Source organism: Prionailurus bengalensis, chromosome A1 (genome assembly GCF_016509475.1).
Source record: "Prionailurus bengalensis isolate Pbe53 chromosome A1, Fcat_Pben_1.1_paternal_pri, whole genome shotgun sequence".
NCBI lineage: Eukaryota > Metazoa > Chordata > Mammalia > Carnivora > Felidae > Prionailurus > Prionailurus bengalensis.
Genome location: NC_057343.1, coordinates 82,279,656 through 82,293,248, shown reverse-complemented (window position 1 = coordinate 82,293,248; position 13,593 = coordinate 82,279,656). Strand labels below are relative to the sequence as shown.

Genomic DNA, 13,593 nt, shown 5'->3' with positions numbered 1-13,593 from the left:
TCCAGGCTCTGAGCTGTCAGCACAGAGCCCAAAGCGGGGCTCAAACCCAGGAACTGCGAGATCATGACCTGAGCCGAAGTCTGACGCTGAACCGACTGAGCCCCCAAGGGGCCCCCCAACTACATTTTAAAACTGGTAAAAAAGGAAGTCAGGCCAACGGTAACCTGAGAAAAAAGTTCTTCCAATTCCAATCACAAGGGCCAATCTCTCTCACTTGTAAAGAGCTCCTAGAAACCATTAAAAGATTAGCAGCCCAATAAGAAAATGGGCAAAGGGAAGAGGAAACAACCCTGAAACAAACGAGGGGGGTTAAAGGTCTCTTGTAAGCCACATATGGGTCACACCACACGCTGAGCGGGGACGGATGCTGAGCCGGGACCACAGCCGCTCCCCGGAGCCTCTGTAGACAGCGCTGTCGTGACAGCACCGGGCACGAGGAGCCCACAGGCAGCCGCGATTCTAGCAAAGCCGTCAGAAGCGTCTGCTGCTTGCTCAGCCTCCGGGGATCTGGAACGCGCCAGCACACCTACCAAGTGGCACTAACTGCAGCAGAGTTTGCAACCGTGACAAAGAGGGACGAGCCCCAGCATCCGCCAACAGAGACTGAGGGCTCACTCCTCATTGATGCGCAACTTCCGGAACACGGTGAGCGGGAAAAGCATGCACAGCGGCACGTGTGGCCTGCTGCGTCTTATCCCGGCCGGCAGGAGCTGTGTTTGCTGAGACCAGCAGGCGCGGGGCCCCGCAGGGGAGAGCACCCATGGGTGTGGCCTTGCAGGTGCACCGGGTCCGAGAGCGAACTCTCAGGGGATAGCTTTTACCTCATTTTGATTTTGAGCCACGAAGACAGATACTATTATTTACAAACCCAAAAAAGAAAGAAAGAAAAAAGGAAAGCAAGGAGGGTGGGAAAAGGAGAGGGCCCAGGCTGTTCCTCGGAGAAAAGACAAGCGGGGGCTTCAGGAAAGCTTGCACCTGGTGTGAGCACTGAACAGGGAGTCCTGGAGGTCTGTGAGCAGCAGGAAAATAAGGTCATCAAAGCCATGGAGACACACCCCAGACACACACACACAGACACATAGAGATACACTCACACACACAGATGCACTCACACACACCCCAGACACACACACAGACACACACACAGATGCACTCACACATTCACCACAGACACATACAGACACACCCCAGACACACACACACAGACATATACAGACACGCTCACACATACACAGACGCACTCACACACAGATGCACTCACACATACCCCACACACAGACACACACACACAGACACATACAGACACACACACAGACATGCACACTCACACACAGACGTATTCACACACACCCCAGACACACTCACACATATTCATACACACACACACACACAGACATATACAGACACACTCACACATACACAGATGCACTCACACACAGATGCACTCACACATACCGCCCCCCCACACAGACACACACACAGACACATACAGACACACACACAGACATGCACACTCACACACAGACATATTCACACACACCCCAGACACACACACACTCGTATACACACACACTCACAAACACACACACAGATGCACTCACACATAGACATACACACACACACACACACAGACGCACTCACACAGACACATGCAGACATGTTTCACTCTCCCAGGAAGCAGGGCCCCAACGACCACAGCCCTAAGGGCCCTGACAGGCAGTGAGTGGCCAGTGGGACCGATGGCCGCCTCTCCCTCAAGGACAAATCAGGATTCACTTTCTCACACTGGCCGGGACCCTGGGGACAGTGTCAGTGTTGGAGGCCAAGCATCTGGTAACCCGGAATGTAGGTCAGAGGAGGCGGGATGGCCCAGGAGACAGACCCGGGGGGGCGGGCGGCATGGCCACCACCCTGTGGGGGAGCCTGTCCAAAATGTACCAGGTTAGAAGGAAGCACAGTGAAGGGAAGTGTGTGTACACAAACAAGAGGAGATATGAGTACGTGTACACATGTGCTTACACACACACACACACACACACACACACACAGGCATACGCCAAAAACCGAAGAGGAGAAAGGCAATTCTGGGGGAAGGTGGGACAGGAGGAGCAGGTAGGGACAGACCCTAGACGGCTCTGGATGTACGTCACTGGGCTCGGAAATGCACGGTTACCTTGCACGGTTACAAAGCAGAGCGGAAGTGTGAGCGGCGATCACTACAAATGAAAGAGGGGATTTACTTACCTGCTTACTGGCACCACCCCACGGAAATGACTCCCAGGGACTTCAGGACCTGGTGATTCCACTGTACGTCCCTCGTGGGGCAGACCCCGCCCCGCAGCCGAAAATCAAGCCCCCCTCCCCCCTCAGCCATCGTGATCCGAGTCCGGGATGGAGTGGCTTCTGCCGTTCACACTGGCTGCTGCTGTCAATGGAAAGTGGGACTGAGGCACAGGGTCAGGAAGACAGAGATCTGGGCCCCATGTGGTCCCGAAGTTGAACTGAGAGCATCAGAAGGAATCAGTGTGTTCCAGCTACGAGAGGGGAGAGGCTCTGGTCCATGCCAGCCGTGGACATGCTGTGGCACATATGTGCACGGGGATCCCACCCTCCGCACTGCCTCCTGTGGCTGAGAGGCCAGCCCTGCCCTTTCTAGACCCTCCTCCCCTGAGGCCACGCGGCAGGCAGTATGTGTGCGTTGTCCACGCAGCTCGTTAGCTTCTGCGGCTAAGAACTCAGGCGCACGAGCATGTGCGTGTGGCACACTTGAAGTGCAAAGGAGTGGCACGGCCGAGTGGCGGTGGGCAGCCCTGTGCCAGGCGCTCGTCACCGCTCCTCTCTGCGAGGACACGCCCAGGATGCGGCAGCAGGCCCGGCAGACCCAGGGGGTTCCCAAGGCCCCAAAAGGGACAATTTGACCAATACGAACAGCTGAACGTACATAGAATATCAGTTTCTTAGTTCTGTTAAAAACACGACACAGGCCCCAAACGGAGCAGGCGCTGGCCCGTCACCAAAAAGACTTAATCACAGCTCTGACTCCCTAGCCACAGAGTGTCCTGAGCAGCACCAGCCAGTCAGTGGCCTGTCGGCCGGACCCCTAAGTGATGACCCCGCAAGGGCCCCCCGCTTTTCTTCCAGAGTAAAGTTCCTCGTCCTCCTGTTCGTAAGTGAGGTCCTCGCCTTCTACACCTGGAGCCCCTTTCCTCTGTGGATGGGCCGCTGCCCGGGCACGCAGCCAGCCAGCAAAGCCGACAAGGTCTTTTAACCATACTTGGTTCAATTTTACTTTTTAAGGGTTTAAAGCGGTATTTTTACGCCCTCCCCACTTCCCTCGGGGAGATGCCAGCAACAAATGTACCATCCTACAAACCGGTAAACACAAGAAAAAGGACTGAGCGTGTGCAGGGGGTGCCAGCTAACAAGGGCAAAGGGAGCGAGCAGACCAGGACACGGGAAGTCTGAAGAATCAGTGAATCCAAGCAACGCTCACGGCGACCGCCTCCATCCCCACGACGGATGAGGAGACGTCACATACCTCTAGGAAGGGCCACTGCGACTCGTCTTTACTGAAAGTGCCCTCCAGGAGGTGGTTCAGGTTCTCAGGAGCTACGGTTTCGAAGAAAAATCCAGGACAAAGATACGTCAGTGCCTCTCTGAGGTGCCACAGCATGGTGCGAGGGTGTCGGAGAAGGCCGGGGTGTGGGAGGGCCGCGGCCTCCAGGGCCGACACCGGGCAGAGCCACCAGGCCTGACCCTCAGCTCCAGGGGACGCCAGTCTGGCCACGCCAGGACCCCTGTCCCCACTTCCTGTGGCTTTGTGCACACTCGGGCCTTTCTCCGAGGGCCACCGGCAAAGTGCCAGGAACGTTCTCCGAGGAGACATTTCCCTTCCAAACCGCAGGGTGAGCTCGGCCTGGCAGAAGGGCCACAGACCCAGGGAGACCAGGCAGGATGGTTCCTGCAGAAGCAGCCTGTGTGGGGGACACGTCCAGGAACAGGGGTCAGCGCAGGACAGGGCTGGGTCCTGACGCCTGCATGCGTCCAACCTCACGTCCTGCCTCAGGAAACCCTCTTCTCACAGAGATAACACAGCCTCTTGACACAGAAAGACAGAGGAAGACAGATTACCAACGGGTGATAAAAAAACACAGCTGCAAATCTCTGATCAAAAGTGCATGTGCTCTGTTTACAAAGTCGTCCTTGTGGTGCGATGTTTTGTAGCCGGGCTTCACTTAGGGCACAAGACATGGTGACTGTGTCGTCTGAGCGACCAGACAGCATCACCAAACTCCTAACACGTGACCTCGCTTTTCCCCACTCACTGGCATAAATAATGACTGTCGGGAACAGCTTTGTTCATGAACCTTGGTGACAGTTTTTGATTGATTCCTTAGGTTAAACCCCTGCAGGTGGAACCTGCTGATTGAAACCAAACCATGTGAAGACTTTTATCCACGCCTCGATTTGTTTTCAGTACAGCCTCCAGGGGTGGCGCCGGCCAGGTTCTCCAATTTTGTCCGCGAGGACACAGACTGAAGGCTCCTTCCCACCTATCCCGGGATGGCTGCTCAGGGCCTTCTCTGGCCGCCCCAAGGGGCTCTGTCCATCCCCCCCCACCCCTGCTGCGCATACACACAACATCCTGCAGCCACTTCTTCCGGGCCTCTTGTCCACGTGGGTCAGGCGCTTCAGGACACATTCTCGTGGCCTCCACGCGGCCTAGCACTACTGGCCGCTTGACCTGGCCCATCCGCGGACCACCCACCCTGCGGGCCGGTGCCGTAATTCCCAAATACTGCCAGGCCTCGCACACTGAAGATGAAAACAGTGGCACGGGACATGGGGAAGGAAATACTCCCTGTCCTCACGCTGCCATGTCTCGGAGGCAGGGGAACCTGCCCTGCCGGGGACAACACAGTCGTGCTCGGTCGGGGAGGCCCCACACCCCCGACACTGAGCAGCCGTGTCACAGAGCAGCGCTTTGTGGAACAGGTGGAACTTTTGTGGGTCTGGACAGGTGGGCAGGATGGACAGATGCGCAGGACTTTAGTCCGGACATGGGCAAGGCAACAGGGAGAAAGACCTCCTCCCCGACGGCCCTCGTCTGCACTGGTTACGGCCCACAGACACACTTCCTCCAGAGCACTTTGGCCCCTAAATCACCATAATCGTACAGCACACTCCATCAAGCACAGAGGGAAACAGGAAAGCCACCAACTGTCTGAGGAAACACAACAAAATCACTCCTGTGCTGATAGACAGCAGGAGAGCGGCTGCTGGGGGTGGGCAGTGTGCGTGGGGAGGGGGCCTCTGCGGGAACACGGTGTGAGCTCCGGGAGACAAACCACAGGACAGCGCCTGTGAGACTGCGCACAACGCCACCCGCAGTCACTAGTGGCCATTCTGCTCTCTGCGGAGCTGAGGCCCAGTGGCGACACCAGAAATCCTGGAGCTTCCTTCCTTCCCAGTATATTTTCCCAAAGCTGGGCCCCCGCCCCCCACGGGCCGCCCGCGCCACCCGCACAAGCCAGCGTCCTAAATGCACTAAGGCATCAGGTGAGCCGCGTGAAAGCATCGATATCCGAAGGGTTTTGCAACACATCAGCGACACCACGATTCAACCTCATGTTGCAGGCGGTAACCGTCTGCTTCACGCCCACGTCAGCGACCGCACTTAGTTGTCTCTGCCCGGTACCTGTTCAGGTGTGGTATCATTAAAGACGCTACTAACCGATCAGGAGAGACAGAACTTTTTGAAAAGTAAACGCCGTGGCAACAACATTCCCAAACCGGGACAGCTCGCCCCTGCCAGTGGACCCGTCTCCCCGACGCGGCACCGCGGCGGCGACACGGAACCACTGGCCGTGACAAGTGCGTGCTCCTGCGCTTCAGACAAGGGCATTCAAACCAACACACAAACTCACGAACCCTTCACAGCCACGTGTTTCCCTGCCTGACACACTGCTTGCTCGGTGCGGCCGTGAACAGTCCGGGCCAGTGCGCGACAGCCACGGTCCAGCCTCCAAGTCTACTCTGAAGCCTCAGCCCAGGACATGTGGTTACATTAGGAAGCGGTCAGCCTGTCACCCATACGCCCCGCTTCCTCCCTGCCCTTAGTCTCGGTCCCCAGCAGGGTCCCCAGAGCTGGGGGCACAACCACCACAGGAGTCTGAGCTGTCATGGAGGCTCACTGCAGCCCCACTGAGCACGGAGAGCTAGATAACCTTCCAGCCGCGAAAGTCAGTGCTCATGTCTGCGCCCGTAACTGTGCTCTTGCTCCAGGAGGGAGCCACCTCCACCCCAAGTGCCCTTCCAGGGGTGGACACACCTGCTGATAGCCAGCACCATACCAAGTTCCCAGAGCCCGGGGCCACGCCATCTCGGGGAGACCGCCCTGGCGGTTCTGGCTGTGGCCTGTCACTCGCCAACAGTCACCAACAAGGCAAGTGACAAAAATCAAGTTTCGAAACCTACTAAACAGAGATGCTGGCAAGGCCACCACCCGAGGATACAACTACCCACCAGCCAGGTTCAAATGGCCAACGGTGTTCACACACGCAAGTGTCCGTCACTGGGGCCGTGGTTCAGGCCCACTGGGTCTGGGGTGTTTATGAGACCCTCCACCCCCACCCCGTCTGAAGGGAAATGCTCACGAGTTGCTCGCCTAGGGACGCCGTGACACAGCTCCAGGGGGAGGCCGGGGATGCCTCCACTCAGAGGGCCATTTGTGGCGGAGCCCAGCTAGGGCAAGGCCGAGAAAGCTCCAGATGCAGAGCAAGGAGGAGTGTTCCCCGCATTCCTAGAGGCCTGCCTGGCTCTGGTCCAGCCCCAGGTGGACACTTGCCATCCCTGTCATGTTGTCCCTTGGTGGTGGGTGTAGGGCTCACCCCGTCCGGTGAAAACTACTTCGGAGCGGGACAGGAAGGATTTCGGAGCGGGACAGGAAGGATCGGCAATGACTCCGTGCAGGTGAAACTCAGAGTGGGGACAGCCTCTCCCTCCCGTTAAGACCCTGGCCAGGGGAGCGAGGGAGGGCCCCGGGCCTGGATGGGGGTCAGGCTGGGCGCTGAGGACAGTGGGGTCTCACCCCTTGGGTCCTGCTCAGCTGTCCTCCGGGCACCGGCCGCGGATTGCTGACCGGCAGGAGCTCGACCCACCGATTCAAACCACAGATCACGTGTTTTTGAGAACTGAAGCAAAGCCTGGTGACGGTCTCCTTCAGGTGCAGGTGTTTCACTGCAGACCCGAATGAACTATTCCCCTCTCACCGGAGCCGAGCTCATCTTAAACCGCTCATCTGAAGAACCGCCAGGTGGCCCGATGAGGACCATCCTGGGAGACTGCCTGCCAGCCGTGGGCAGGTGACAATAGGCGACAGTGATCCAAAAGAAATCAACCTGCTCCCAGGACCACAGTAGCTACGAGGAGGACGTGCGAGTCCGATCACCAGCCTGAGCTTCCGGACAGAAATAAGGCGCGATCCCCACCTGTGGGTGTGTCTGACCCCCCGGGTTGGTCTTGAACAAGCCCGATGACGTCAGGGACATCGATCTGATGGTCACCTTCTTCCTCCTCAGCCTCATCGGATCGTCTCAGGGAGGAGCGATGGTCACGTGCAGCCCTCTGGCATGGGACACATCTCCAGCAGTCAAACATAAGTCTGCAGTGCGGAAACAGATTTTAACCACAAAAATGAGGTCACCCTGCCCAAAGACATTGGCGTGGTGTCTGCGAATAAAGCCCAAATAACCAGACGCAGCCTTCCGTGGCGCTTATTCAGAAATGGCCAGAGTGCGCCCACGAGGACACTCGTTCTCCAACTGCCTTCCATCGTGTCAACGCTCAGTTAGCAACCAGCCTGCTGTCCCAGTACTCAAGTGGAGTAAAGGTTGCATAAACAAAAATATCATTTACTTCTGCTGCTTAAGAAAAACAAAGGCCTAGATCTTTCCCCCTTGACATTTAGGCTCTTGTTTCAAGGATATAAAAATTCCTGGGTCCCCGGTTTCAAGGTCACAGTCTCATTCACTGAACTGGCAAACTTCAGAACCCTTGCTGGTTGCTTATTCAGATTACTTAAAAACACGTTAAATCCTCTGAGCAAAGAATGTCCTCTTGAGTTCCAGAACAAACATCAAGGTATTATCCCTCCAGTGAAAATTTGGCAAAGAAACTTCAGTCACGTTTTTGGAAGCAGGGTTGAATTTAAAGAGACAGCTGGTAGCTGCATCTCAAACAGCACCGGAATCATGCATGGGGTGCAAGGGTCACCTCAGCAGGTCACTACCGACCGTGCTCTTCTGTGCCTGGTCTTTGAGCCTGTTTCCGGTTCGTTCTTATTTCCCTCTGTCAACTTCACACCCGCAGGGCCCCATCTTCAAGAGTACAGATGTAAATGACATCACTTAACAACCCTTACTTGTGGCTCCACGAACATCACCCCTGCTTCTGTCTCTGACTGAAGCCACGCCCCGGAGGCGGCTGCCGCCGGGCACAGGCACCGTGCCCTCACTCCGGCCACCAGGTCACCAGCTGTCAGTCCTTCCCCTGAAGCCCCTGGTTGCCGGGGGCTGGCCCTGCCGATCCTGTCCTCCAGACCCTCCCCGACGGCCCAGCTACCCGATGGCCAGTCTGCCCTTGGAGCCGCTCCCAGGCCTGACCGCCTCTTAGACCCCCAGGCAGCTTTGAAAGCCCACCACTGCCGGCCGACCCTGGGGAGGGGTTCCCACTTGCTGCCTACATAGGACCCTTGGCACAGAGCCTTGCGGGTCTTCGCAGGGAGGAAGGAGCCGCCACTGGACTGGGGGGTGGCGCTAGCCGGCAGATGCAGCCAGTTCCCAAGTGCATCGGGCACCAACAACTCCGCACCCCTGCCCGGGAAGGCACCCCGTTTCCTCCCTCTCTCCCTGCCCAAACACACAGCTCCAGCCGGCTTCCCTGCCTGTCCCACAAAACGCACCCGTCCCTCATTTTTACAAACACTGCTGCTGGTTACCCGTACGCGTCCTGCATGTAACTTCTCTGCACATGTGCTTGGGTCCCTATGACGTTTTCTTAACCTCCTCACACAGGGCCAGGGTGAGGAGCTTTCACACCAAACGCCAGGGACGGCGAGCCCCTCTCCCTGGGCAGCAGCTGGGGCCTTCCGGATCCCACACCCACGTTTCCAAGACGATCACACCGTGTGCGGTGCTACAGGAAGGGCACACACGGCAGCCAGTCACACCGAGGCTAAGGATTTCTGACTGCCTGAGTCTGGTGTTGATACTAAAAACTAGGAGGAATGATTTTCTGGGTTGAAACTAAACAACCTGTTTTTTCCTCTTTTCTTCCAAATTCTGCTCAGAGAATTTCAAACCAGCAGGCTGACTGTAATCTTAAACTTCCGGACTAGAAAGAAAAGGCCAGTGTGTGAGTCCACCTTTGTTTCAGTACTGCCAGGACCAGGAGAGCTCCTGTCGCCCAGCCCCTCCACACAGCCCTACCCTCCATCCAGCCTCTCCGTCCAGCCCTCCCTGCCCAGGCCCACCATCCAGCCCCTCCGTCCAGCCCTCCCCTCCACCCAGCCCTCCCCACCATCCAGCCCCTCCACCCAGCCCCTCTGTCCAGCCCTCCCTGCCGCAGTGCACAAGTGTCATCAGTCACTTGGTCTCAAGACATAAGCAAGATGACCCAAGAGCTGCTTTAATTAGTTCGTTCTCAAAAGCGTGCCGCCCACCCAACTTGGGCGAAGGACCGGTGAGGCTCCCCCGACCCCTGCTTCCTCTGCAAGGTCCCAGCCTCCCTCTCCCCCTGGCGGGTCAGCCTCCGGCCCAAGGACAGCTGGCACCAGGGGCCTGGGAGGTGGCTTCCCTCCTTCCCCCAGGACTGCACCTCTCCAGAAGCTCAGGACAGTGCCCCCAGTGTCCCCAGGCAGAGAGGCACAGGCAGGAGAGAGAGAGCCTTCTCCATCGCAGAGTTTCCCACAGCTAGTGTAGCCCCAAAGGCACAGAGAAACCCAGATGTCAGGCCTGTTCACTGTAACAACCTCCAGGCTGGCGTCCCCACTGAGCACCAAACCGTGTCGGGGCCCTTTGGCTGTCCTATCTGCCCCTGAAAAAGCCCCTATAAACAGCTTGAACCCGGAGAGACAATGGCACCCGTGTCTGGTTCTGTCCCTCTTTGGAGTCCAGGTGTCCCCCACACAGCACCCAAGGGACCCGGGGGCTGGGTGATGGGGACGTGGCCAAGCACAGCATAAGACCCAAGCCAACCAGCTTCGCCGGCTTTTCCCTTGGCTTGGCCGCCTCCCTGTGCACTTGCTCCTGCATCAGGCAGCCCCTGCCCTCACGGAGTTCCCGGGGGAGCCGGCCTGTGTACACGGTTCCAGGCATCAGACGTGCCACCACCCTGGCTCAGTGGCGCTCACGCTCTGTGACGTCACCGGGTGGGGTGGCACGAGGGAGGCGCCCGGGCCACCACACACTCTCACTGAACAGACAGCTGCACCAGGACGGGAAATCAGACTCTGCGTCCCCGCTGCTTCTCACTGGAGCTGGAACACTAGAGAAGCATGTTTGGAAAGGAGCGTCACCACTGGCTTTGTCACTGCCCCTCGCGACAATCGCGTTATAGGTTACAAATCGTCATACTCAAAAAGTGGTGTTATCATTCATGAACAAAGAAGACGGTTCTAGGAGAGAGAAGGTGAGGGTGGAGGGGGTCGTCACCTCTCACCTCCTCCCCTGCCCGACCCCAAAGTTGACATGTCCTAGTTTCCTGGTAACCCTGGAGTGTCAGACATCCTACTGTGGACTCAAAGTTCTGGAAGTTTCACTCGAGGAAGCCAGGAGGCCAGGAGGGTTATGTCCCATCTCAAAGAGGAAAATACCATAGGCAAGCTATACCCACCCGGAGCCCACTGAGACTCTACGGGCAACTGGGTGCCCCCTCCCCAGCCTCTATCAGCGGCCACCCCGAGCCGACTGCACTGCCAGACTCTGCCTTCCTGTGCGGGCGCCCAGCCCAAAGCCGCTTCTGCAGGTGTTTTGGTGAAGACCGACCCCCATCTTCTGCCCTCTGTCAAGGACGGGGGCCTCTGAGCATCACGGGGGCTGCTTCAGAGGTGGCTCCGGGCCCAGCGTCACCTGTGCCCGCGTGTCTGCAGCCCAGAGTCCCCACCTGCCAGGAAACAGCTTCACCGATGTTCTCACAAGCAAATATGAGAGGAGAAATGCACTGAACGCTTGTAACAACTTCTGCATCAACTGAGTCTGGGGCCACGTGCCGTGTGTCTGTCGGTAACATTCCAGGCCACCTGTGTGTCACACAGACACTTCAGGGGCCTCTGGCTCAACCGCAGGGATCCCCCCACGTCACAGAAGTCAGAGACCTCTCCTTCTGCCGTGACCGTGTCCTCATACCACTCGCCAAGATGCCACTTTCCCAGAGAAAAGTTGAGGTTTTAGCTAAAGACGGCACCACGGAGCCGGACACTCAGAAAGAGAGAGAATCACCAGCAAGCTGCAGCAGTGAGGATGGGAGGGGGGAGAAGCAGGTGCAGGGGAGGGACTCTGCTGGAGGCCGAGGTGGGTTTCTGGCTACATTCAGTCCTTCCGCCTGTTAGATGTTCTCAGCCGTTCTGCGACTCCATCGCTCCTGCCCCTGAATTATGGCCTCCTTCTAACCGTTCCTGCAAGTTTTTCCTTAAGAAAGCCTTGCCTGTACCATGCTCTAAAAAAGACTCATCCTGGAAATTGGGGACATGCAACTCGGATGGAGCCCCGAGCCCGAAGCCTCTGGGGCACAAGCCCACCCCGTGGGCTGTGGGCCCCTGCTTTCCAGGAGCTCTGTGCACAAACCACTTCTTCGCATAATTGTGTGAGGCAGCGAGGCGACACTCCCATTTCACAGAAGGCAAAACTGATGCAGACACAGGCACGCAGAGGCACCACAACCCGGGAGTGGCAGCCAGGCCCAGACTGTGGCGTCAGGGCCCGGGAGGGCGCAGCCAGCCCACAGGGTGGGACGAGGCGGGCAGGTCCAGAAACTCTATGGGAGTCCTGAGATAGAGCCGACTCACCCCAGAGAGCACCGTCCTCCCCACCCACCCAGGTCCACGGCAGGAGTGTCCCCTGTCCCCACCTCACAGGGTGTTTTTCCCACCTGCTATAGCTGACCCGAGGAGGCTGGGGCAGAACGCAGCTCTCAGAACCAGCTTTGGGCCAGTCACCCCACGGATTTGCAGGGCACAAGGCCCTCCAATGCACAGGCTCCTTCCCTAGGCCCCCCCAACCCACCCCCGCCCGCCTACCTGCCAGGTGGGGTCCTCGGCCTGCCCAGGACTCCAGGACTCGGGCACCAGTGGCCCCTGGGGATGCACTTCTATTTTGGTGGTGCCCCTGCAGCTCCCCGTGGACACACATCCTGGGGCATCTCACAGCATCCCCTGCACACCCTCCTGGGCCTGCTCCGGGTGCCTTGACCCCTTCCTGGTCCAGGGGCTGCCCCTGGATGGGATGTTTCCAGCAAGGATAGGAGCTGTGCTTGCTGGGGACAGAAGTCTGCTCCTCCCCCAGCTCACTCTTATTCAAGTGTCGGTGCTGCCCAGAGAAGCCAGACTTCCTTTAAAAAGTGGTAGAACGGCCTTTGAAGTCGGAGGACAAAAGCCTTGTTATTTTGAGTCTGAGAGTCTTCTCTTGAGTCGCGCTTTTGAAAAGCTCAGTGACTAGAGGGGGGCCGCTGGGCCACCGCCTTTCCCGTTGCCGGCTTCAGGCGACCAGGTTCCGAAAGATGCACGTGGGTGGACCCCTCCTGTGCCCCCATGCCCACCTGCCCCTCACCTGTCCCCACACCTGTCCTGACACCCGACCAATCAGCGGACGCGTTTTGGAAGAGCCCAGGATGTGGCTCTTCAAGGTGGGGGGGAGGGGGCATGGGTGACACCTGTCGCGTCCGAGAGGACCCCGTCACGATGGGGAGGGGCGTCTGTGTCCTTGGAGCCCGCTGCCCTCCAACCTGTGACAGCTGGGACTCCGGTCGGGTCCCCCACGTGGGACGGCCCCTCCGCGTCCCCCCCCCGCCCCTTCCGCCCCTTCCGCCCCTTCCACCGCCCCTGCCCCCGCGCACCTGCCCGGCCTGGACCGTCCTCACGCGTCCTCGGACTCCGCCACAGGTGCGGCTCTAGGCCCGACCGCGGGGGGAAGGGCGGCGGAGGGGGAGGGGTGCTGGGGAGGAGGGCGCACGAGGGAGGCGGAGAAAGGTGGGGGCGGGGCCGTGGTGGAGGGCGGAGGGGGAGGGTGAAGGCCGCGGGAAGAGCGGAGGGAGAGGAGGGGCTCCAGGCAGGGGGCGGGGGAGGAGAGAGAGGGGTAAAGGTCTGGGGCAGGGGCGGCCGCGGAGGCGGAGGGGGGCGGCAGGAGGGGAAGGAGATGCCCCAGCCCGCCCTTCCCTCCCTCGCGTGTCAGGGGGCCGGGGTCGTGCCCCTCCGCCCAGGGTCGCTCCGGACCGGGTTCACATCGCACACCCAAAGGGGACACGGGCTGGGCTTGGAGTTCTGCCCTGGGGCTGACCCCGGCCTGACCCCAGTTCCCCGGGGTCTCACCCTGCCTCGGG

General features: G+C 58.8%; 1 protein-coding gene across 2 annotated transcripts in view; it reads right to left on the bottom strand.

Moving 5' to 3' along the window:
* MCF2L (MCF.2 cell line derived transforming sequence like) overlaps positions 1 to 13,172 on the bottom strand; it is a 132,663-nt gene extending 119,491 nt beyond the window's left edge. Inside the window, exons 1-2 of one of the 2 annotated variants that reach the window (XM_043583122.1) lie at positions 13,111 to 13,172; positions 7,491 to 7,663 (exon numbers count right to left, since the gene is read on the bottom strand). In XM_043583122.1, coding sequence (XP_043439057.1) covers positions 7,491 to 7,659 — 169 coding nt within the window. In that variant the 5' untranslated portion in view covers positions 7,660 to 7,663; positions 13,111 to 13,172. Of the gene's footprint in view, positions 1 to 7,490; positions 7,664 to 13,110 lie in introns of those variants that run through there. The other variant, XM_043583156.1, reaches the window with a different exon arrangement.
* Positions 13,173 to 13,593: the final 421 nt, after the last annotated feature.